Raw genomic sequence first — 26,775 nt, 5'->3', positions numbered from 1 at the left:
CATATAAAACTACCTTTAAGATATGTGCATAAGGTGTACATAAAACAAATTAATTTTGTGTTCACACTTGGGTCTCATCCCCAAGATACTTCATTATGTATGTACAATTACTCCAAAACCTCAAAAACATCCAAAATTTGAAATACTACTCAATCTAAATTTATCATAGCACAAATAAAAGTCTGACAAAAAAGGATTTGTCCACAGGCACAGTTGTGAAGTAGAGCTGGTACCTAACCTGACAAAGTAGACATCTAAGAATAAAGATTTTAATGAATGTGTGTTGTAAAGAAAAGGCCACTACAATGGACCAGCCAAAAACAGTAGGGTTTTTTGTTTTGTTTTGTTTTGTTTGGTGGGACTGGGGTTTGAACTCAGGGCTTCTCACTTGCAAAGCAGACACTCTAATGCTTAAGCCATGCCTCTAGTTCATTTTGTTCTTTTTATTTGTGTAGATGGAGGTCTCAGGAACTATTCATCCAAGTTGGCTTAGAACCTTGATCCTCCTGATCTCAGTCTCCCAAGTAGCTAGGATTACAGGCATAAGTCACTGGTGCCCAGCCAAAATGAGTAGTTTTAAGACTAATATTTTCTGTAATAAAAGACTGCAGAGATAATGGATATTCATAATAATGCATTCAATTGATTCTTATTGTAAATCTTCTGAGAACATGCCTTGTTCTCAGAACATGTGAGATAACATGGTATAGAGTCATGAAAAAGTAGGAAATATTATCATTTGCCTTTTCAGGAATGTTACTTGGTGCAAAGGGTTCAACTGTAAATTATGAATACATCATTGATATGCTCCTTATTAATATCAGAAGGATGAAAACAGCTATCCTGATTAATCACAATGGGCTGGCAGAGTAGCTCAAGTGGTAGAACTCCTGCCTAGCAAGGGTGAGGCCTTGAGTTCAAACCCCTTAACAGCCAAAACCAAAACAAATCTGATTAATGTTAAAAGAAATAAGGATCATTCTTACTAAAGAGAAAGAATTATAATGTATTATCACCTGTAGGAAAGTATGATGTTCACAGTTCATGAATATTAGATTATTAAAAAATGACAACCATTCCATCATTTTTTAATAAAGAGGAACAGGCTTGCCCTCCTGTATCACTAGCTGGATGAGTATTTCAACTATTTAAGACTGAGCATATAGAAAATAAGAATTGCCCCACTAATTACATTTCAAATGCCTTGGGTCAATCCTTCTCATGTTCTCAAAATCATAGTGTAACCAAAATGGTTTTTAAAGGGTCCTTAACACCTCAATACTGAGTGTCGACACTATCATTTTTGCTAAAAAGTCACTCACCCGTCAAACCTAGAGTTTGTAGCTGGAAGAGCCGACCAAGTTCATAAGGCAAAACCCGTAACTGATTGTGATTTAAAAGCAATTCCCTGTTCAAAAAAAGAAAAGATGGTTTTACTTTAATATACCAACCTTTCCTTCTTTATAATAAACCATGAGTGATGTTCACATTTAAAGCATTTCTCCATACTGATTCCAAAATATTGTGCGATACTTATTTCTTTTGGTGGGACTGCGGTTTAAACTCAGGGGTCCGCACTTGCAAAGCAAGCGCTCTACTGCTTGAGCCACCCCTCTAGTCCATTTTGCAGATGAGGTCTCATAAACTATTTGCCCAGGCTGGCCTCGAACCACGAAGTAGTTAGTATTACAGGCATGAGTCACCAGGGCACAGTTATATTGTACAATACTAAAATGCTATAAACTATAACTGCCACAACTATTGACAGTGTTTCTATAGGATTTACTCATTCTCTAGTACAGACTAAAGTCAGAAGTATAAGAATTACACATCATTCTCAAGCTAAATCCACATATTTTTCTCTCATCCAAAATGCTTATAGATGCAAAACAGGATCTATAAGCAGATATCTTTAGTATCCAAAAACAAGACAACAGATGACCTTGAACCTAGTTTAATACATAGAAAAAAATAAATGTTTAAACTTTAGGATGAAACTACAATTAGTATTCAATTGCCTGCATCATCTTTTATAACTGTTAATAACTTTATGTCAAAATACTATGAAAACATAATATAATGGAATAGAAAATGTGAAAAGAGAAAAGTACTGTGATGTACAATCAGTGACAAGATAAACATTAAAATAAACATAGGCTGGCACAGATAAGAATAGGACAGTGTAAAAGAGGTAAGTTTAGAACTGAAATTTTGAGTAGAGAATAAAAAAATAGATGACCAAAAGTTAAAAAAATGTTCAAATAACCAGGTAGGGGACGAGGAAGAACAACTATTAAGTTTAATTTTAACACATGGAGCAACAATTTAAGTCATTACTCAGTAAGTAAGTTAGAAAACCAATTCTTATTTTTATTGGGAATATTCATATAAGGTCTTAAAGATTATTGCAAATTTTCCTCTTGTAAGAAATCCTTTAAAAAATCTTGAAAAACTAAAAATAAGCTGAGTGCCAGTGAGTCATGCCTATAATCCTAGCTCCTAGGGAGGCTGACATCAGGAGAATTGCAGCTTGAGGCCACCTTGGTCAGAAACTTCAGGAGCTCCTATCCCAACCAACAGCTGGGAAGGGTAATCCATCATCCCAAGGTACATGGGATGCTGAGATTAAGAGGAGCACAGTTCTAGGCCAACCTGGGCAAAAAAATTTATGGCACCCCATCTGAACAGAAAAAAACTGGGCTTGGTTGTGATTGCCTGTCATCCTAGCAATAGCAGGAAGCAAAAAATAGGAAGATCATGGTCCAGGCCAGCCTGAGCAAAAAGTGAGACCACATCTCCAAAATAACCACAGCAAAAAGGGCTGGAGGCTTGGCTCAAGTGGCAGAGCACTTGACTTGCAAACATGAAGTTCTGAGTGCAAACACCAGTGTCACAAAAAAAAAAAAAGAAAGAAAGAAAGAAATTATAAATCCATTTAAGATTTCCTTAAGGAGTTGTGATAAATATAAATATATATCATCTTATATAATAGAAATATGTTTATAAAAGCTTTGCTTATAAGCAAATCATACTTTTCCAAGTATTTCTCTTTAGTATTATCAGACTTGAATCTACAATGAGACTCACAATTTTAAACTCACTTCAGTTCAAGTCTGTCAAAAGAAACTGGAAACTAGAACTCCAAATATAAAGGAAGGTAAAGAAATATTCAGTGGAGGCCAAATCAGGCACTGTGCTTAGATAGTTTATAATATTTGATCTTCACAACCACATAGAAATCCACTGTAAAATGGGTACTATCCCTTAATGTTCTTATTTGGTAAACTTAAAATTTTATATAGTGAATCATGTCTTTAATATTTTCTCACCTGAGAGACACCATGTTTCCTAGTTCTGCTGGTAAACTTCTGAGTTTATTGGATGACAAATCCAGGTAAACCAGATTATGAAGCTTGGCAATATCAGGTGGAATGCGAGTAAGGTTATTGTCATTTAGGTGCAGCGCTGTCAAGTGTGTCAATGACCAAAGTGATGTACTTAAGCTCCGCACTTTACCTAAAAGGCAAAATATTGAAGCATAAAATTTTAGGCTTAAGACAAAAGTTGAACTGCAAGCACTAAAAAGTGGTAGACCAGGCTGCAAGTATACACCGATACTGTATACACTGCAAAATGTATTGACATTTTAATTTTGTATTTAAGGCCATATGATTGCTTCCAAACACACTTGGCCCTATTTAATTTCATACGACAACCATCTAACTACTAGTCTTTTCCAGGAAACGTCCTATATTAAATGAGATGTAGCAAAATACAGAGATCCTCGGAATCAGATCTTAAGGATAAAGTATGAGGCTACATTGAGCTTTTATGGTAGAAAAGTGTTGAATTTTTTTTTTTTATAACATCATCTTAACAAAAGTATTTCTCACCTATTTCATGAAAATTATTGCTGCAAGGTTTATCCATATCCAGTGCCTGGATTAGTTGACAAAGTTAATAGTCAAGAATAAATTACTATGATTTAGAATCAACCTTAGATTAGCCATCAGGAAAATCACTGTATTCCCAAAGCAGACATCTTCCCCTGCTTTCTGATGTTAAAATTAGAGATTAACAACTCTGGTTTAAGGTTTTGCATTTAGTGCAACAAACCAACACAACACAGTGCGACATGACACATCAAGCTCTGGAACCAAGTCAGCAACTGGATAGAATATGTACTATTAGACCTGGCTCAGAGTCCTGATTTTTGCCATTTGTTAATTTGCCAGACTAAGTCTGGACAAATCATCCAGCCTCATCTTCCATAAAACGGGACATTATCTTACCTATAATAAGTGTTAATTATAGAAAATAATTTATATGAAGATCATTTTATGAACTTTACAAAAATAAAGTGGTATTTTAACTATGCATTATTTTCAAAACAGATTTTGATAAGAGGCACAGTGAAAGGTAGAGGGCACAAAAATCTCAAATGCTACTTTTCATATAAGTATTGTGTGGTAGATTCATGATCTTAATTCTGAGGTTTACTAGTTGGGTATTTAGTTAAATGTTCTACAGTTTGTGTTTAATGTTTTTCTCACTATTAGACTGGGGTTACATGTTTTTAGGACTCATATTCTACTTTAACAAATCCTAAACACATACTGTAATAGTTATCACGTATTTTGTTAGGATAGCCAAGAATAAGATGACAGAAGGATGGCAAAGATTTTTAATTTGCAAAAACTACCCTGAGATAGTCAAAACCAAAGCTATTATATCACAAGAACCTAATTTTACTTAGAAAATGAGCTCCCAATAGTCTCAACTTCAGATAGTAACTCTTATTCAAGGCCATTAATCTCAAAAGAAGGGGAGAGGGGACAAAGATACTTAGTAACAGATAAATTAAACACTATTGCCTCGGCATTCATGTATGTTCTCAATCCATTTAATTAAAAATGTACAACAAATGGGCTGGTGGAGTGGCTCAAGTGGTAAGAGTGTCTGCCTAGCAAGCATAAGGCCTTGAGTTCAAACCCCAGGGCCACCAAAAAAAAGTACAACAAAGAAATGTAGCTTTACTACTATTATACCCCAGATAAAATCAGATTTTACTCACCCGAGATTTCTAATTCTGCCCAGTGAGATTTTTTCCCATTGGCTACCTCCTCTGCTGACATGATGGTATAAATTCTGCGAGGATCTGGAGGATCATATTTTTCCTTTGGCATCCCTATTAGTCTGTGGGGAAAAAAAAAAAAACATCAATAATTATTACAGCCTTATTGTAAAAAGAGAGAGAAAATGACATGGATGGTAAGTTTTCTTTTCCTCTCCCATTGCCAAACTGGTAAGTCATTTTATACTACAAATTGTCACTTGAAGGAAAACACTTCATCTGCAGTATTCAGTGAAGTTCTCGCAGAAACTCATTAACAGATCCCTAAGGAAAAATGCAAACAAGCAACCATACAAAACTTGGTAGTGAATACTGAGGTTTCTCTCCCTTCATTAAGCTGCATTCTCCTTGCCCCAGTAGGATTCAGATACCCCATGCCTAAAACAATCAGCACATGACATTTCCCCTTGACAGAGATTAGTTTAGAAGCATAATCACAGCACCTCAATACTCATTTTATGTTTATGTTAATGACAGATGTAAGTTTCTCTCTCCTGCTGATCATAAACAAAGAGTATAGTCTAGATCACTGCAAGCAGTCATGCAACAAATGTAAGAGTAGCAAGGCATAGAAGACAGTCTAGAAAAAAGAAAAACAAAAGCCAGAGTCTTCACTGAATCACACCTGTAGCACTTGCAAACAAGCTAGTATGTTTCCCTTACTAAGTTAATTGAGATGTTTTTTGTTACTTGCCATCAAAAGCATCCTACTTAGGGGACTGTATATCTTTGTTAGCCTGGATCAGTCTTTATTTATAGCTGTTGTTCCAATTATTAATTTCATTCCTTTTTACTCTTCTACCTGTCCAACTGGGTAAGTTACATGGCTACCTAAACAAAACTAGTTATTACGCATTCTTCTTCATAATAATAACACAATCAGTGATGATCGACTTAGACATAAAGCTACTCAAATGCTACTACGTATGAAGTAAATAATAAATGACCCTAAAAATAACCTATTCAAGGATTTATACAAGAATTATGGCTTTGGTAGTAGGCAGAAAATAAAATCCACTTCAGATCTTATAAGGATAAGCGAGTGATACAGTCATGAGCCAAACTAAACTCCTCCATATTATCCATAAATTACTATCCAATATTTACATTTCTTTTGTGTTTTTTTGACTCATGTGTACCAACAAAGTGCTCAACCACCGCACCACATCCTTAAACTTGCAGTTGGTACACATACACACACACCCCCAAAACCAAGTGTCTGAATTCTGGGACTATTTCTAAGTAAAGTACAGAAATAACATTCCAAATGGAAGAGTTACCACCTTCTGGTGGCCTGAAATTTGCTACAATAAAGAAAATTAGTACTCCATGATGAACCAAGAAATCAAAGCTAGTTTACAAGGGTATAACCAAAATTGCCTAAATCATAATTTTCTCCCATGTTGCTTAGAGTCATTCCTTTCTGTCTCTTTAAAGGGGCAAAGAAGGTTTTCCAGATTTGCTCATTTATTAACAGTAATTAGTTCTCAAGTCTCTAGGTAAAACTCTTCGACTCTATTTTTATCATACAATTTGTGTGATACTAAGCCACAGTTTTCTTTTCCATAAATATTGTATAAATCCATACAACTTAACAAATACGATAATTCAGAGGGAAAAACTAAATTTCTACAACATCTGGCCTAGGTAAAATACTTTTTTTAAATGTTTTAAATAACAAAGTTCTTAGAATTACTACTGTACACCAACAGCCCTTTTATTGTTGCATTTTGTTTCTGATATGGGGTTCTTACTAACTTTGCCCAGGCTGGAATGAAGCTTGTGATTCTCTTGTTTCTGATTCCCAAGAAGCTGGGATTATGTGTGCACTACCATGCCCAGCTCCCTGGGCACTTCTGCACACTAAGATTATACCAAAAATAAAGGGCAAGCAAAGCAAACAAACCCAGATTCATGCTACATAATTCTTACCTACAGAGGATGGATGAAACCAAAACTATTAAACTCACAAAAGCATAGGTGTCATTAATTTGGATCATTTTTATAAAACAGAGGGCATAAGATTAGAAGTCAATTTTAGTATGACTATTTTAATCATGGCTCCCACTAAGTCGTATATTCTTTAAGGGGCTACAAGTTATTTCTGTGTGGAGGAATATCTTTTTATACCTCAATTCATGTCATATAGTAAACAATACATATTTGGGATAATCATGTATTTCATAATACTAAAATCTACCATTTTTCTCCTACTGTTCCCATCTCGGCTAATTAATAGCCAATGCTTTTTCTAATATTATCAATCTGCAGAAATGCTAATTAATCCACATTTCAACTTTCCCAAGTACTTAAAAATAAATCTAGATAGTAATAATAGTCACTATCTTTTCTGGCACTACTTTAATCTCTAAAACAGCTACTACATAGAACTCTATTTCTATTTTTTAAATTACTCATGTTTCCATTCTTATAAATCCATTAAAATTTACATAACCTTTTCTGTGAAAAACAGTCCATAAAATGTTTACCAATATCTGTAACACATAAAAATAAAGCAATATTAATACTGCCATACTGAGTCAGAAGTTAGTAGGGTCTGTAATTCTGGTGATCACTGCTGCCTTAAACATTATGTTTTCAATTGTGCTGTTAAAAACATAGAGAATTCAAACTCAAGAAATTAACATTATTTAATCATTCATCTTTATTTTCCCCTCTTAGGTCTTCAGCATCAACATCTCACCTTGGAGGCATATTACAAAACCCTTGTCAAAAGAACTTAAAATTATAAAATAATTGTTCAAATGTAACTTAAATCTCTAAAGGACACCAACAATGTGTTCTCTCATAATATCATATACAGGCCAGTCCAAAGTTTAAATACTGAGCGATGAACACTTTTCATACAAGAAACAAAAGCTTTATTTTGGAAAATCTAACAGCTAATTCTGTTTCTTATCTTCTTTTCCACCTGATGATGAGGAAAAGGATTTTTTTTTTTGAGGGGGGAAGTTGTTGCTTTTTGGTGGGGCTAGGGTTTGAACTCAGGGCTTCAGGATTGCAAAAACAGGCACTCTATCACTTGAACCATGCCTCTAGTCCATTGTGCTCTGGTTATTTTGGAGATGGGGGTCTCTTGAACTATTTTCCTGGGCTGGCCTCAAACCACAATCCTACTAATCTCAGCCTCCCAAGTAGCTAGGATTACAGGTCTGAGCCACTGGTGACTGCTTCGTTTTGTTGTTGTTTTTAAGACAGGGTCTTGCCTTGTAAAGCAGGCTAGCCTAAGGCTGGCTTCAAATTCATGATCTTACTGCTTCAGCCTTTCCAGTGCTGGGATTATAAATCATGTGCCACCATACTTGCATGCAAGTTTTGTTTTGTTTTTAACAGTTCTGGGGTTTGAACTGAGAGACTATGCTTGCTAGGGAGGCACTCTATCACTTGAGCCCCACCCCATCCCATTTTTTTGCTTCAGTTATTTTTCAGATGGGGCTCATGTTTTCATCCAGGGCCAACCTCATACCACAATCCTCTTATCTACGTCTCCTCTGTAGCTGGGATAAAAGACACATGTCACCACACTGTTTGTTGTTGAGATAGTCTTGTTGACTTTGGACCATGTGGTGGCCTTGAAACATGATCATCCCAATCTCTACCTCCCAATTAGCTGGGATTATAGGTACAAGGTGCCGCTCCTTCTCCAAATGCAAGGGGTTTTTTTGTATGTGTGTTTTGTCTTTGCAGTGCTGGGGATCAAACCCAGGGCTTCATGCATGCCAAGCAAGTACTCTAACACACACCCCCAGACACTGAGGAAAAGTTTTAGCTTTTCCAAGAGTTTTCAATTTCCATAATACCTGACATCAATTTCCAAAGGATTCTCCCATCACATCAACCTGATTTATGCTGGAGATCCTGATTATGTAAATGAAGCAAACTAAAACACTTCAGCAACAACATCTTTTAACTTCTGAGTCTTGAAATCCATTTCAATACTATGAAATTCCTACAGCTATCCTCAATTGCTAACTACACAAGCTGCTTTTAACCTGTCACCCAACTCTGATCCTTAACATCACCAATGCAGCCCCTGGACAATCTACTGTAAAATTTTTAAGACCAAGCATCAATCCTGGACAAGGCACTTGATTATCTACTACTTAGTTCTTAGATAAACTATGCTAAAAGTAAGTAAATTTAATCTCCATTACTAAAAACTAATTAAACACTACCACATAGTAAAGACTATGATAAATTTGTCATGTGGTCTCGGTTCCACTAAACAAAAATTTCAGGCAAACCTGAAAATATTAACTTCTGAGGAAATGCATTTCAATTTTTTTTTTTTGTAAATCACAAGCAATATTGTATGTAAACCAGGGCTACTCTGCATAGAAAACTCTAAGATGGAGTTTCCAAAACTGGAAGCAAAATAAAAGATACCTATATAAAACTACTATTTCAATGAACAACACATATGACAACTCAGCAACAGTTTGTAAAAGAAACCTTAGGCAGAGATGCAGATGCTAGCAGAGTTCCTAAAATGCAAAACTAAGTCTACATTAGATATTTCTGCTTATATTTTAGAGAAAATCTCAATGACTTACTACATTTTATACATTCTCAGATAAATCTGTCTTATATTGGAATTTACTCCCAAAGGTTATAGAAGGGAAAAAACAATGTCATTTACTGAATACTTACCTTGCCTAACACCCATCCTTTCCATTTGGTCTTAACCACTATGAACTTCCTTTCTGAAAAAAAATGTGCCTCAGCTTACCTTTTTAAATTATGCAAAATAACACTTGCAGGGCAAGGTTTCTATTTCCTCATCCATATCTATATTTAACTATGCATAACTATTCATTATTATAACTCACACAAAATGTGTAGCTAATGTGAAAAGGTACCTTTAGCATTGGCTCACCAGGTGATGTAACAAAAAACAGTAGCTAGCAAATACATTGCTATAGAAAATCATATAATAGAATCATACTGACAAAATTAAAAGACTGATAATCATAAGAGCTTAGAAGACAACCTGAGATAAAAGATAATTAGCAATTCTATTCTACTTCCCTACCAAGGGCCTCTGAATGGCTTTGTTCTTGGTTTTGTTTTTGTTTTTGTAGTACTGGGATTTGAACTCAGAACCTATATCTTGAGCCACTCCACCAGCCCTTTTTTGCAAAGGTTTTTTTTTCCTGAGATAAGGTCTTACAAACTATTTGCCCAGGCTGGTTTCAAACTACAATCCTACTGATCTCTACCTCCTGAGTAGCTAGGATTACAGGCATGAGCCACTGGCACCTGGAGGCTTTGTTCTTCAATTACATATTCAACTAAACTCCATATGTGAAAAAATGATGCAAACATTAAAAAATAAGTTCATTCTATGTTTTCCTGACACCTCCAGCTCTGTGGCCACTCTAAACAAAAGAAATCTGTTTTATGATGATAAAGAAACTCATTATGAAGATTATTAAAGTCTCAAGTTTCTGATCATTTTTAACATTTATTCAAGAAATACTTAGTCAATGGGCATGCTAACACACACCTGTTAATCCCAGAACTCAGGAGGCTAAGACAAGAGGACAGTGAGTTCAAAGTCAGTGTGTGCTACATAGAGAAACCCTGACTTGCCCCTACACACAAAAAAAAGTCTAATTTGCCTACTACTGTTATTTATTGAAGTGTTTCCCACAATGTACTACTTTTAAAAAGGTAGTTATACAATTTTTTGGGGGGGGGCAGGACTGGCATTTGCATTCTTAACTTCACACTTGGAAAGCAGGCATTCTATCACTTGAGTCACATCTCCTGTCCATTTTGCTCTAGTTATTTTGAAGATGGAGGCTTTGGAAACTATTTCCCTGGGCTGACCTCAAACCTTGAATCCCCAAAATCTCAGCTTCCCAAGTAGCTAAGGTTATAGGCGTGACCCACCACACCTGGCAGAATATTTTACTTTTAAATAATTCTTTAAGCAGTTTGACTTTTTTTTTTTTTTGGTAGCAGTGAGGTTTGAACTCAGGGCCTCACACCTGCTAGGCAGGAACTCTACCATTTGAGCCACTCCACCAGCTGACATTTCTTCTTATTGCTACACTTCCCTTTCATCAAATAGTTGCACGGCTCTCTGCTGTTATTACATTGAAGTGAGAACATTCATACTACTACAGTGAGTGAGGATGATGAATAGTAGATAAACTGTACGATGGTCAAGGACATGAATGACAAGTTTTAAATAGCCTATATTGGGAAATGGGAATAAGATTATCAGTTCAGACATATACCAGTATATTTAACCTAAGTGAGAGCAACTGGTTTCCTAATCTAATCATATTTTTGTGCAATCTTTGTTAGTAAACCTAATAATTAAGAGTCTCATGCTGTACTGACTAAAGCAGTCAGGCAAACCTACTAATTAGATAATAGCAGTAACAAGGATTGTTTACTCTTTGGTAATAATTGGACTTGATATTTCTAGTCTGTTTATTCTTAGTGATCTACTTCATATTCCAACTCAAACAAATGCATAGGAACATGTAGCAACAAAGCCTTAAACAAAGATGAGAAAAGTTACCAGTTATGGCTTTCCAAAAGAAATCAAAACACCAGATCAATGCGATAATTCTACCAATCGCTTTGAATTGTTACAAAAAAGATGTTACTATTAGACAAAGTTTCATTTCATTAGTTTTTTCCTAACAATCACTATGCTTTAATGCCTCCTATTTTTTCCTAAGACTAAAATGGGAAGTATTAAAACTTAACACCAGCTCTTCCAGAACTCTCATTTCTTATCATGGCACCTCCCTATCTGTGATGGTTAATCTTGATTGTTACACTGATTGGATTAAGAAATGCCCAGAAGATTTTACCAGGTGTATCTGTGAGGTGTCAGATCATGAAGGCTCTGACCTAATGAACCGTTTAGTACACTGATGAATTCAAATCTGAATAAACTACTGGGAGGTGGTTGAAGGTAGGACTGATTGAAGGAAGTAAGGTTCTGGAGGCCTGTCCTTGGGGACTATATATTACCCTTACCCCTTCCTGTTGTTGCTCCACTCTGATTCCTATTCACCATGGGGTGAAGAACCTCCTCTGACACACACTCCCACTCCCATGATCTTATGCCCTAGAACACGGAACCAAGAAATCATGGACTGAACTCTCTGAAGCAGGGAGTTAAAATCTTTTCTCACAAATTGTTTATATCAAGTATTTTGTCACAGTTAACAAAAAAAGTAATACACTATTTTTCTAGCATTTTAAATTCATACATGTTTTCCATTTCTTCTGATATATACATTCTCATTTCTTTTACATGAAGAGCAAATAAGCACGTGAAAAGCTGTTCGACTAAAAGCATCAAGGAGATGCAACTTAAAACCACAATGACCTATTATTGTACACCTAGAACAATTAAATTTAAAAACCAAAATATACTAAAAATAAATTTTAAGAAACCATTATCTAGTATTGATAAAAGACTTGACGTGGGTACACACACACAGACCTGAGTTTTACTTTTTTTTTCTTTTATTGTTCATATGTGCATACAAGGCTTGGTTCATTTCTCCCCGCTGCCCCCACCCCCTCCCTTACCACCCACTCTGCCCCCTCCCGCCCCCCCCCCAATACCCAGCAGAAACTATTTTGCCCTTATCTCTAATTTTGTTGTAGAGAGAGTATAAGGAATAATAGGAAGGAACAAGGGGTTTTGCTGGTTGAGATAAGGATAGCTATACAGGGAGTTGACTCACATTGATTTCCTTGTGCGTGGGTGTTACCTTCTAGTTGATTCTTTTTGATCTCACCTTTTCTCTAGTACCTGGTCCCCTTTTCCTATTGGCCTCAGTTGCTTTAAGGTATCTGCTTTACTTTCTCTGCGTTAAGGGCAACAAATGCTAGCTAATTTTTTAGGTGTCTTACGTATTCTCACCCCTTCCTTGGGTGCTCTCGCTTTTATCATGTGCTCATAGTCCAATCCCATTGTTGTGTTTGCCCTTGATCTAATGTCCACATATGAGGGAGAACATACGATTTTTGGTCTTTTGGGCCAGGCTAACCTCACTCAGAATGATGTTCTCCAATTCCATCCATTTACCAGCGAATGATAACATTTCGTTCTTCTTCATGGCTGCATACAATTCCATTGTGTATAGATACCACATTTTCTTAATCCATTCGTCAGTGCTGGGACATCTTGGCTGTTTCCATAACTTGGCTATTGTGAATAGTGCCGCAATAAACATGGATGTGCAAGTGCCTCTGGAGTAACAGTCTTTTGGGTATATCCCCAAGAGTGGTATTGCTGGATCAAATGGTAGATCGATGTCCAGCTTTTTAAGTAGCCTCCAAATTTTTTTCCAGAGTAGTTGTACTAGTTTACATTCCCACCAACAGTGTAAGAAGGTTCCTTTTTCCCCGCATCCTCTATTCTAACAGGGGTGGGGTGGAATCTTAGCGTGGTTTTAATTTGCATTTCCTTTATTGCTAGAGATGGTGAGCATTTTTTCATGTGTTTTCAGGCCATTTGAATTTCTTCTTTTGAGAAAGTTCTGTTTAGTTCACGTGCCCATTTCTTTATTGGTTCATTAGTCTTGGGAGAATTTAGTTTTTTAAGTTCCCTATATATTCTGGTTATCAGTCCTTTGTCTGATGTATAGTTGGCAAATATTTTCTCCCACTCTGTGGGTGTTCTCTTCAGTTTAGAGACCATTTCTTTTGATTAACAGAAGCGTTTTAGTTTTATGAGGTCCCATTTATCTATGCTATCTCTTAGTTGCTGTGCTGCTGGGGTTTCGTTGAGAAAGTTCTTACCTACACCTACTAACTCCAGAGTATTTCCTACACTTTCTTGTATCAACTTAAGAGTTTGGGGTCTGATATTAAGATCCTTGATCCATTTTGAGTTAACCTTGGTATAGGGTGATATACATGGATCTAGTTTCAGTTTTTTGCAGACTGCTAACCAGTTTTCCCAGCAGTTTTTGTTGAAGAGGCTGCTATTTCTCCATCGTATATTTTTAGCTCCTTTGTCAAAGACAAGTTGGTTATAGTTGTGTGGCTTCATGTCTGGGTCCTCTATTCTGTTCCACTGGTCTTCATGTCTGTTTTTGTGCCAGTACCATGCTGTTTTTATTGTTATTGCTTTGTAATATAGTTTGAAGTCAGGTATTATGATACCTCCTGCATTGTTCTTTTGACTGAGTATTGCCTTGGCTATTCGTGGCCTCTTGTGTTTCCATATAAATTTAACTGTAGATTTTTCAATCTCTTTAATGAATGTCATTGGAATTTTGATGGGAATTGCATTAAACATGTAGATTACTTTTGGGAGTATCGACATTTTTACAATGTTGATTCTACCAATCCATGAGCATGGGAGATCTCTCCACTTTCTATAGTCTTCCTCAATCTCTTTCTTCAGAAATGTATAGTTTTCCTTATAGAGGTCTTTCACATCTTTTGTTAGGTTTACACCTAGGTATTTGATTTTTTTTTTTGAGGCTATTGTAAATGGAATTGTTTTCATACATTCTTTTTCAGTTTGCTCATTGTTAGTGTATAGAAATGCTAATGATTTTTCTATGTTGATTTTATATCCTGCTACCTTGCTATAGCTATTGATGATGTCTAGAAGCTTCTGAGTAGTTTTTTGGGTCTTTAAGGTATAGTATCATGTCCAGACCTGAGTTTTAAAGAATAGAAAGGAGTCAGTAGTTCCCTTAGGAAAACTGTTGTGAGTACAGAGGGAACAAAGCAATAGCAAAGAAAGCTAGACAAGATACAATATGAGGAAAGGGGCAAGTGCAGTATTTACGAGCAGTTCGACTTTGCTGAAAACTACCATTTGAACCATAGACAGTGTTGTATAGGTGAGCAAAAATATAGAAAGTTTCAAAAATCTGTCTGTCTTCCTGATTCTTTCCTATAATTTTATTAACCCAAAGAAGTATCATTCATGACAGTCTTAACAGAAACTTGATACTACTGCTCCTAGTTGCCCCCTTCCTTTGTCCCCTTTTTACTGCTCAATAGTGCTTTTAGTCAAACTTCCAAGTGGGTCTAATTTTCTTCAGATTTAGCTGTCACATTCTTAAGGAATTTTAAAATGCCTTAAAAGCCCTATACTTATAAAACCAAAGTATAGCTTGGCATTTGACTATTATCACACAACCCCAGTTTTTAGCATGCACAATTATGATCACTACTGTATTGGAGAGACTCAGGTAACACAGAGCCAGTTCTAAACTGTGTACTCAAACTCTTGTTTAAAAGTCAGTCAGTTTGCTGATCTGGAGGCAGCAAATGGTGATGACAATAATCCTTACCACAACAACTACCATCTCCTACAGACATGTTATTTAACTTTCTCTCACTTGATACATTTCTCACAATAATCATGTAACTAAGTATTGCTACATTGTTATAATATTTTAGCTCCAATACTATTACAGAAATCTATATTCCACAGTGGCAAAAAGTTGGAAAATGTTAAACTATATTACATTCTAAGATTTTATGAATATACTTTATATTTAATTTTTTTAAAAATTATTTTAAGCTAAAAGGTAAGCGAACGGTTTAAAAAAACAAAAACAAAAACGGAGTAGAAGTTTTTCAGGCAAGACCCCAAAGGCAAAAACATAAAAGATTTATGTATCCATAAACCTAAAAAGGCAAAACTGTTATATATTAAATAAGGCATAAATTCAAAAAAAGTGAAAAATATTTATGATGTACATGATCGGGCGAAGTTTCAAATATCCTGAGACCTCATTTTTAAATGACAAAGAGCATACTATAATAACAGGTTCATGAAAGAAATGCAAATGGCTAAACACAAACAAAAACTACCTCACTCTAAATGGAAAAAAAAAAAGGCAATAAATAAAATGTCACTTTCAGGAACTTTATTCTATTCTAAGTGTAAGGATAAAACTATCTTCAGCAATAAGAAGTCCATAAAACAAAACACAAAGGTAGCCATATGATGGTACTACAAGCTTCTCTTGCCTTTGTATGATCAACTGATGTAACAACTCCCCTTCCAGGTGTCACCAACACGTCAAAACAACAAACATTATCCGAATTTTACACAGCTGATAGGTATAAATGAATACGATGGATTTTAGCCCCAAAAAAGTATTCAACACAGAACAATTCAACCCAGAGCTGCCTCCCAAACTGTTAATTTAGCTAGCTCCTAGTCAAACCCAGAGATGCTAAGCCCTTTAATTGCTTCTTATGTGGAAAAAAAGGTTAAGTTGCCCAAAAAACCAACTATTACAAGTACATACACCCTTCCTAAGTAGCAACTGCTTAGTCAACTCAATTTTCTCATTAACAAGGTATTCAGGCTGGGCGCAGTGGCTCAAGCCAGTAATCCTAGCTGCTTAAGAGACAGGGATCAGAAGGATTACAGTTCAAGGTCAGTCCAGGCAAATAGTTCATGAAACCCCCATCTCAACCAATGGCAAGGCACAGTAGCATATGTATGTCATCCCAGCTACATGAGGAAGTACAAATAGGAGGATCACACTCCAGGTCAGTCCACGCATAAGGCAAGATCCTATCTCAAAAATAACCAATGCAAAAAGGGCTGGCGAAGTAGCTCAAGCAGATCGACTGCATAGAAAGCACAAGGCCCTGAGCTCAATGCCTAGTAGCACCAAAAAAAAAAAAGAAAAAACAAAACCCCCCACAAAGTATTTGGCTATGATACAGAGGACATTCAGCCAAAAAAATAAATAAATAAACATACATATATATGCTTTGCTTATATAGTTTGAGTGTTCAGAACTACTGGTCATCACAACACTAACCTATGGGAAAGAAATGTAAGAATACAGTAGACTCTTGGTATCACAAATATATGGTTCCGAGGAGACCATCACTGAAGAAAAAAGTACAAATACTCAGAATGCAAAGAGCTGAGTATTCTAAAATTTCTCAAATTTCCTTATACCATACATTCAGCAGGTCTAAGCATCCATAATTTGAAAGTGCGCTAAGTGGACAACATTACTGTTACATAATTTACTGCTGTATACACTGATACTTCTCAACAGAAAGATATTTCATGTTCTTTATCTCAAATACTACAGATGCTGGATTCATTTTTCCTATAATGCCACCCAACTTTTCCTAAAGACATGCTACCTTTCCACATATCTAAAATTTTCACTTTATCATTTAAGTACAGCACATTACATGCACTTTTTGACATGGAAAGATTACCATAATGTTTACCTTGCTTTTGGAGGGCCATTTGCTCTTTGGGAGGCATAACTTCACAAAATTAAGGGCAGGGAACACTCAGATCACATGGTGATTTAAACACAACTGACAATAATGTGGAACCAAGAGCCTTTCCACATCAATGAGCTGCATAATGTGTGGGAATTTACAATTTGTTTATAAAATTTAAATTTTTTAATTTATTTTTTGAATATACTTGGTCAAAACTATGGACAATAAATCTGCAAATAAGGAAGGCTTACTATACACTAAATGGATGACAATTTTTGGTTAAAATGAAAATTAAAATAAACATAATGGGATAGGGTATTGCCTTCTGATTATTTACAGATGAAAAGTATCATTCCCATAGGCTAAACGCAGCATACAAATTTTTAAGCACAAAGTATGCCCTAAAAATCCTCTTTGTTCTATCTGTTCATCCCTCCCTCCCCCAATACTTGGCAACCATTACCTGGACTCCATAGTTTTCTTTTCCAGCGTGTCATTTAATTGGAATCATACAATAGGTAGTTTCTTTTTCTTCCTTTCTCCTCTCTCCTTTTCTTTCCTTTCTTTCTTCCTCCCTCCCTCCCTACCTCTCTTTCCCTCCCCTCCCCCCCTTTTTTGTAGTACTGGGGATTGAACCAGGACCTCAGGCTTGAGGCACACCCCTTGTCCTTTTATTTTTAGTTCATTTTTCAGATCAGGTCTTGCACTAACTTTCCCCAGGCTGGTCTCAAACCTCAATCCTTCTACCTCCCAAGAGGCTGGAATGACAGACATGTACTATCACACCTAGCCTTAGCAATATGGATTTGAAGTTATTCTCCATGTCTTTTATTACTTGATAGCTCATTTCTTTTTCACACTAAATAACACTCTGTTGTTTAACTGTACCACAATTTATTTATCTACTCATCTACTAAGGGTCAGCTCAATTGCTTCTAAGTTTTGGCAATCATAAGGCAGGCTGCTATAAACATGTGTGCAGGTTTTGTATGGACCTAAGTTTTCAATTCATTCACCAAAGAGCATGACTGTCGGTTCATTAGGTGCCACAGTTTGGGTATGGTTGAAGTGTGGCCCCCAAAGTTTCATGTGTTGGAAGCTTGGTCCCACAGTGGTGGGGTTAAGAGACTAGAATCTTTAAGAACTGAATACTAATGGGAAGTAATGAGGTCTCTGGGGCAGCACCCATGAAAGGATTGCAAAAAGTTCTTGTGGAATCACAGTTCTCAAGAAAGCACACTATTACCCCCCTCCCAAAAAAAAGTGAGCTTGGAAGGGCTGAGGGCATAACTTAAATGATAGAGTACTTGAGTTCAAACCCCAGTACTGCCCTCCTCCCCCAGCCTGCAAAAAAAAAAAAAAAAAAAAAGAGTATGCCTGGCTCCTGAATCAATCCTTCCATCTTACCATGTGACCCCTTCTATACACAGTCAGGTCCTTTTTTTCTTCACCATGCTGTGATGTGGCCATGGGGACCTTGCCAGGATGCCAGTGCCATACTGTCTGGACCATCCAGTCACCAGAATCATGAGTCAAATAAACCTCTTTACTTTATAAAGGACCCAACCTTTGGTATTTTGCTATAGTAACAGTAATGAGTGAGAGTCCCCACTAACAGTTCCCAAAGAATGAGAGTTTCCACATCCTCATCAGCATTTGGTTTTGTCAGTGTTTTGAATTTAGCCATTCTAAAATACATGGAGTGGTATCTTACTGTTGCTTTACAATGGGCTTTTTAAAATTAAAAAACAAGAAGGCACTTGATTATATGTAAAGATAAGGGTAAAACTTTCATGCTTTTAAAAATAATCTTTGTAATAATGCTGATGATAATCTAGGCAAGTCATCAATACTGAGATAGCTACAAATTACTGAAAGAGATCTGCAAAAATAGAAAAATAATCATCTTGTACTGTAAAAAAAAAAAGAATAAAGTAAAGAAAAAACACTGCCAATAAGGGAGGTAGTTTAAGAATACTTAATAGATTCACAATATTAATAAGTATATAAAAAGATAACTGCATACTTTAATATGTAATTTTAAGTAAAAGCAGAGCATTTAAGACATAAAAATTTTTGTTATTATAAGCCTAAAACCATAGAAGTATAATATGGTATTCACCAATTTATTCATCTGTTATAGTACCCATAATATTTTTCTATAGATTTTACAATTTATTCATCTGTTATAGTACCCATAATATTTTTCTATAGATTTTTTTTTATACATGTGTGGTCTGATTGAGAAAAATTAACTTGACTTTGCATGCGTGCTATATAAACAATAAATATAAGGTATTTTTCTACCATAAATCACTTATCTTACACATAGGATATTTTTAAAAATCATTTGACACTATGAAAAACATTCCAATAAGGAAGACTTTGTGCCTAAAAGAAAACACTAGGCTTTTTAAACTTACAGATTATATTTTTTCTAAGATATATATGTACAAACATATAAATGAAGACCAAAGATTATATTCAAAAGCATGTTTAAAAACTACTAATACCACTTAGCACTGTAATTGTTTAACAATTTTTAACTGAAATGAAATACAAGGATAACTTTTTCATTTTTTCTTCCTTCTTTTTTTTTCTTTGAAGAGCCATAAAAGTTGTTTATGAATGCCCAAGGATAAAGATTACTCAAGTAATAATTTCCTTTTCTAGCATTAGAAATATTTGTTTTCCCAAGATTCTCTGAGCAAAAATAAGAAATCATTGATGTTGTGACTTTTCTTTTGAAACCAAACTACAATGACATACAAAGTTTAGATCTGAGTGTTAGCCACTGAAAACTTGTCTATACATCTAAATTTACTGCATCTACAAAGTAAATAAAGAATCTGTTTTGGGCTGTGCACCGGAGGCTGTAATCTTATCTACTAAGGAGGCAGAGATCAGGAGAATCACTGTTCAAAGCCAGCCCAGGCAAGCAGTTTGTAAAACCCTATCTCACAAAAAAAAACCAAACACAAAAGAGAGCTGACAAGTGGCTCAAATGGGAGCACTTGTTTAGCAAGCTTGAGGCCCTGAGTTCAACCCCTACTCCTGCCAAAAAGAGAAAAGAGAAAAGAAAAAAGAATTTGTACTTGCACCATATTTACCCTCTTACATCCTTTCTCTTAGTTGCTGAGCCATTTGAGTTCTACTGAGGAAATCCTTGCCTATGCCTATTGCTTCCAGTGTACTCCCTGTTCTTTCCTGCACTAGCTTCAAGGTTTCAGATCTTGTATTAATGTCCTTAACCCACTTTGAGTTGATACTTTTACAGGATGACAGACATGGATTTAATTTCAGTTCTCTGCATGCAAATATCCAGTTTTCCCAGAAGCATTTGTTAAAGAGGCTGTCTTTTCTCCAGCATATGTTTTTGGCACCTTTGTCAAAAATCAAGTGGGCATAGCCACATGAATTCATGTCTGGGTCCTCTGTTCCACTGGTCTTCATGTCTGTTTTTGTGCCTGTACCATGCTGTTTTTAGTGTTATGGCTCTGTAGTATAGTTTGAAGTCGAGTATGGTGATACCTCCAGCATTGCTCTTTTTGCTCAGTATTGCCTTGGCTATTTGCAGTCTTTTGTGCTTCCAAAGGTTGATTTTCCAGTCTCTGTGATGAATGTCACTGGAATTTTGATGAGGATTGCACTGAACATTCAGATTGCTTTTCGTAATATAGCCATTTTCACTATGTTGATTCTACCAATCCATGAGCTTGGGAGATCTTTCCATCTTTTGTAGTCTTCTTTGCTTTCTTTCTTCAATAATTTATAGTTTTCCTTGTAGAGGTCTTTCACATCCTTTGTTAAGTTTATTCCTAGGTATTTTACCTTTTAAGCCATAAATTTGGGCAATCACCAAAAAGAAAGAGATACTCTTACAATACAATTCTAGTAACAACAAAATCAAGTATGTATCATAAACTGAAAATATGACAAAGATATATTGAGTAAAACTAATGAAAATCTAAAACAAGCACTGAATACAATTGTCATAGCCATCTCAAATACTAAAAGTCATTCTCATACCACAATAAAGTCCCCTCTTTAAAAGAAAAAAGCAATTTTCAAAAATATCTGGAGACACTTTTGGTCACAACTTAGGTGGGAGAGTAGGTAGGGGTGCGACTGGCATCAGGTAGGCAGAAGCCAGCATCTACAATGCTCACCTCAAATGCCAATAGGGCTAAGGTTGAGAATCTGCAGAAATACAACTTAAACATTAGTTTAGAATACAGTATATATATTTTAAAAGCATTTAGAAAATCAAGTACTACCACAAAGAAGTTATTATGCCAAAAGGAAATGGAAAAGTCAAAAGCTATGATTTCTATTTATTCGTAAGCAATTTATCAAAGAAGACATCTGGGCCAATTAAAATTGTCTCCAACTCTGGTTTCTCTTCAGATGGTACAAATCTTTCACCTTTTAAAACCGTCCCCAAAATAGACCAAAAGGAAATAATTAACAAACTGTATGCACCCAATGTCAATGCACCCAATTTCATCAAACATACCCTGAAAGACCTAAAAGCATATATAAACGCCAACACAGTGATTGTGGGAGACTTTAACACACCATTATCATCAATAGATAGGTCATCCAAACAAAAAATCAATAAAGAAATCCAAGATCTAAAATATGCAATAGATCAAATGGACCTAGTTGATGTCTACAGAACATTTCATCCAACTTCTACACAATATACATTCTTCTCAGCAGCCCATGGAACCTTCTCCAAAATAGATCATATCCTAGGGCACAAAGCAAGTCTCAGCAAATATAAGAAAACAGAAATTATACCGTGCATACTATCTGATCACAATGCAGTAAAAGCAGAACTCAACAACAAAAGTAAAGACAAAAAACATGCAAACAGCTGGAAACTAAATAACTCATTACTTAATGAAGAATGGATCACTGATGAAGTAAAAGAGGAAATTAAAAAGTTCCTGGAAGTCAATGAAAATGAAAACACAACCTACCGGAACCTATGGGACACAGCTAAGGCAGTCCTGAGAGGAAAGTTTATGGCCATGACTGCATATATTAAAAAGACTGAAAGATCTCAAATCAATGACCTAATGATACATCTCAAACTCCTAGAAAAACAAGAACAAGCAAATCCCAAAACAAATAGAAGGAGAGAAATAATAAAAATAAGAGCTGAAATCAACAAAATAGAAACCAAAAAAACCATACAAACAATTAATGAAAGAAAAAGTTGGTTCTTTGAAAAAATGAAAAAGATCAATAGACCCCTGGCAAACCTGACTAAAATGAGAGAAAAAACCCAAATTAGTAGAATCAGGAATGCAAAAGGGGAGATAACAACAAATACCATGGAAGTCCAGGAAATCATCAGAGACTACTTTGAGAACCTATATTCAAATACATTTGAAAATCTTAAAGAAATGGACAGATTTCTAGATACATATGACCATCCAAAACTGAACCAAGAGGAAATTAATCACCTGAATAGATCTATAACACAAAATGAAATTGAAGCAGCAATCAAGAGTCTCCCCAAAAAGAAAAGTCCAGGACCTGATGGATTCTCTGCTGAATTCTATCTAGAAGACCTTTAAAGAAGAATTGATACCAACAATCCTTAAACTGTTCCACAAAATAGAAAGGGAAGGAAAACTGCCAAACACATTCTATGAAGCCAGTATTACACTCATCCCAAAACCAGGAAAAGACACCTCCAGAAAGGAGAACAATAGGCCAATCTCCTCAATGAACATTGAGGCAAAAATCCTCAACAAAATAATGGCAAAACGAATTCAACAACACATCAAAAAGATCATTCACCACGACCAAGTAGGCTTCATCCCAGGGATGCAGGGGTGGTTCAACATATGAAAATCAATAAACGTAATAAACCACATTAACAGAAGCAAAGACAAAAACCACTTGATCATCTCAATAGATGCAGAAAAAGCCTTTGATAAGATCCAACACCATTTCATGATAAAAGCTCTAAGTAAACTAGGAATAGAAGGAAAGTACCTCAACTTTATAAAAGCTATATATGACAAACCTACAGCCAGCATTATACTTAACGGAGAAAAATTAAAACCATTCCCTCTAAAATCAGGAACCAGACAAGGATGCCCACTATCTCCACTCCTATTCAACATAGTACTGGAATTCCTAGCCAGAGCAATTAGGCAAGAAGAAGGAATAAAAGGAATACAAATAGATAAAGAAACTGTCAAAATATCCCTATTTGCAGATGACATGATCCTATACCTTAAAGACCCAAAAAACTCTATTCAGAAGCTTCTAGACACCATCAATAGCTATAGCAAGGTAGCAGGATATAAAATCAACATAGAAAAATTATTAGCATTTCTATACACTAACAATGAGCAAACGGAAAAAGAATATATGAAAACAATTCCATTTACAATAGCCTCAAAAAAAATCAAATACCTAGGTGCAAACCTAACAAAAGATGTGAAAGACCTCTACAAGGAAAATTATACACTTCTGAAGAAAGAGATTGAGGAAGACTATAGAAAGTGAAGAGATCTCCCATGCTCATGGATTCGTAGAATCAACATAGTAAAAATATCGATACTCCCAAAAGTAATCTACATGTTTAATGCAATTCCTATCAAAATTCCAATGACATTCATTAAAGAGATCGAAAAATCTACCGTGAAATTTATATGGAAACAAAGGAAGCCACGAATAGCCAAGGCAATACTCAGTCAAAAGAACAATGCAGGAGGTATCACAATACCTGACTTCAAACTATATTACAAAGCAATAACAATAAAAACAGCATGGTACTGGCACAAAAACAGACATGAAGACCAGTGGAACAGAATAGAGGACCCAGATATGAAGCCACACAACTATAACCAACTTGTCTTTGACAAAGGAGCTAAAAATATACGATGGAGAAATAGCAGCCTCTTCAACAAAAACTGCTGGGAAAACTGGTTAGCAGTTGCAAAAAACTGAAACTAGATCCATGTATATCACCCTATACCAAGATTAAATCAAAATGGATCAAGGATCTTAATATCAGACCACAAACTCTAAAGTTGATACAGGAAAGAGTAGGAAATACTCTGGAGTTAGTAGGTATAGGTAAGAACTTTCTCAACGAAACCCCAGCAGCACAGCAACTAAGAGATAGCATAGATAAATGGGACCTCATAAAAAAAGCTTCTGTTAATCAAAAGAAATGGTCTCTAAACTGAAGAGAACACCCACAGAGTGGGAGAAAATATTTGCCAGCTATACATCAGACAAAGGACTGATAACCAGAATATATAGGGAACTTAAAAAAACAAATTCTCCCAAAACTAATGAACCAATAAAGAAATGGGCATGTGAACTAAACAGAACTTTCTCAAAAGAAGAAATTCAAATGGCCTGAAAACACATGAAAAAATGCTCACCATCTCTAGCAATAAAGGAAATGCAAATAAAAACCACACTAAGATTCCACCTCACCCCTGTTAGAATAGCCATCATTAGCAACACCACCAACAACAGGTGTTGGCGAGGATGCGGGGAAAAAGGAACCCTCTTACACTGTTGGTGGGAATGTAAACTAGTACAACCACTCTGGAAAAAAATTTGGAGGCTACTTAAAAAGCTAGACATGATCTACCATTTGATCCAGCAATACCCCTCTTGGGGATATACCCAAAAGACTGTGACACAGGTTACTCCAGAGGCACCTACACATCCATGTTTATTGCGGCACTATTCACAATAGCCAAGTTATGGAAACAGCCAAGATGTCCCACCACCGACGAATGGATTAAGAAAATGTGGTATCTATACACAATGGAATTTTATGCAGCCATGAAGAAGAACGAAATGTTATCATTCGCTGGTAAATGGATGGAATTGGAGAACATCATTCTGAGTGAGGTTAGCCTGGCCCAAAAGACCAAAAATCGTATGTTCTCCCTCATATGTGGACATTAGATCAAGGGCAAACACAACAAGGGGATTGGACTTTGAGCACATGATAAAAGTAGAGCACATAAGGGAGGGGTGAGGATAGGTAAGACACCTAAAAAATTAGCTAGCATGTGTTGCCCTTAACGCAGAGAAACTAAAGCAGATACCTTAAAAGCAACTGAGGCCAATAGGAAAAGGGGACCAGGTACTAGAGAAAAGGTTAGATCAAAAAGAATTAACCTAGAAGGTAACACCCACGCACAGGAAATCAATGTGAGTCAATGCCCTGTATAGCTATCCTTATCTCAACCAGCAAAAACCCTTGTTCCTTCCTATTATTGCTTATACTCTCTCTACAACAAAATTAGAAATAAGGGCAAAGTAGTTTCTGCTGGGTATTGAGGGGGTGGGGAGGAGAGGGATGGGGCAGAGTGGGTGGTAAGGGAGGGGCGGGGCAGGGGGAGAAATGACCCAAGCCTTGTATGCATATATGAATAAAAATAAAAAAATAAAAAAACTGTCCCCAAAGCTGAGCTCACAACTGTAATCCCAGCACTCAAAAGGCTGATGCAGGAGACTCCGAGGTCAGTTTGGGCTCTACAGTGAGTTTGATACCACTTTGGACTACATACTGGGACCCTGTTTCAGCACTCCACCCATCCCCTAGAAAAGGGCTCCAGGTTCTAAGAGAAGCAGACAGCTATTCCACCAAAGGCTGAGTATCCTAGCAATTTCACAGTGGAGACAAGTAACAGGATATAACTATCATTCTCTGAACACCAACCATGTAAGGAACATTGCCCATAGTGTTTTACTTGTGTTAATTAACTCAGTAACCACAACTCTGTTTGGAGGTGTTTTAATTATCTACATTTTAGAGAAAAACAGAGACACTCTGAGATACTTTTGGTTACATGATAGCAGGTGAAGAGTGAGATTTATCCCAGACAGTTTGGATGTACAGTCTTACTCGCTACATCACATTGCTTCATATGCTGGACCTGGAAAAATTCAGAGGGTAGAATGGAAAAACAAAAAAACTACAAAACTGTAGTGCTTTGTTCCCCAAGTACTAAGCAGCAGCCACATGGGCTAGGAACACTGTTCAGTGATAAACATGCTACACATGTATATGGCCTTGTGTTCAATCCCTAGTACCAAAAAAAAGGAAAGTAATAACAATTGATGGCAGAGTGTTAGACAGGGAAGCTGGGAAAGACACAGCCAACATAACTGAAGGCAGGAACTGTTCAGGATCAAAAGACAGTGATGATTGATTTTACTACATAAATTATGTGTTCTGCACTACTTTAAAATATATAATACTTATTATTACAAAATACATAGACACTTGACACTCAGAGAATGTCTTACTTGATGTATTGCTAAATTAATGTCTATAGAAAATCTATGGGTGACAAGTGAGCATGGCTCCAATAAGAACACTGGTTGATAATTTCATTTACATTAAA

At 36.0% G+C, this 26,775-nt stretch overlaps 1 protein-coding gene across 4 annotated transcripts in view; it reads right to left on the bottom strand.

Moving 5' to 3' along the window:
- Cnot6l (CCR4-NOT transcription complex subunit 6 like) overlaps positions 1-26,775 on the bottom strand; it is a 111,073-nt gene that overhangs the window by 59,668 nt on the left and 24,630 nt on the right. For all 4 annotated transcript variants that reach the window (XM_074041932.1, XM_074041931.1, XM_074041929.1 and 1 more), the window contains exons 2-4: positions 5,075-5,196; positions 3,330-3,516; positions 1,323-1,408 (exon numbers count right to left, since the gene is read on the bottom strand). In XM_074041932.1, coding sequence (XP_073898033.1) covers positions 1,323-1,408; positions 3,330-3,516; positions 5,075-5,186 — 385 coding nt within the window. In that variant the 5' untranslated portion in view covers positions 5,187-5,196. The remainder of the gene's footprint in view (positions 1-1,322; positions 1,409-3,329; positions 3,517-5,074; positions 5,197-26,775) is intronic.

This window comes from Castor canadensis, chromosome 9 (genome assembly GCF_047511655.1).
Source record: "Castor canadensis chromosome 9, mCasCan1.hap1v2, whole genome shotgun sequence".
Classification (NCBI taxonomy): domain Eukaryota; kingdom Metazoa; phylum Chordata; class Mammalia; order Rodentia; family Castoridae; genus Castor; species Castor canadensis.
The sequence above is the reverse complement of the archived record's forward strand: the minus strand, read 5'-3'. Positions and strand labels throughout refer to the sequence as shown.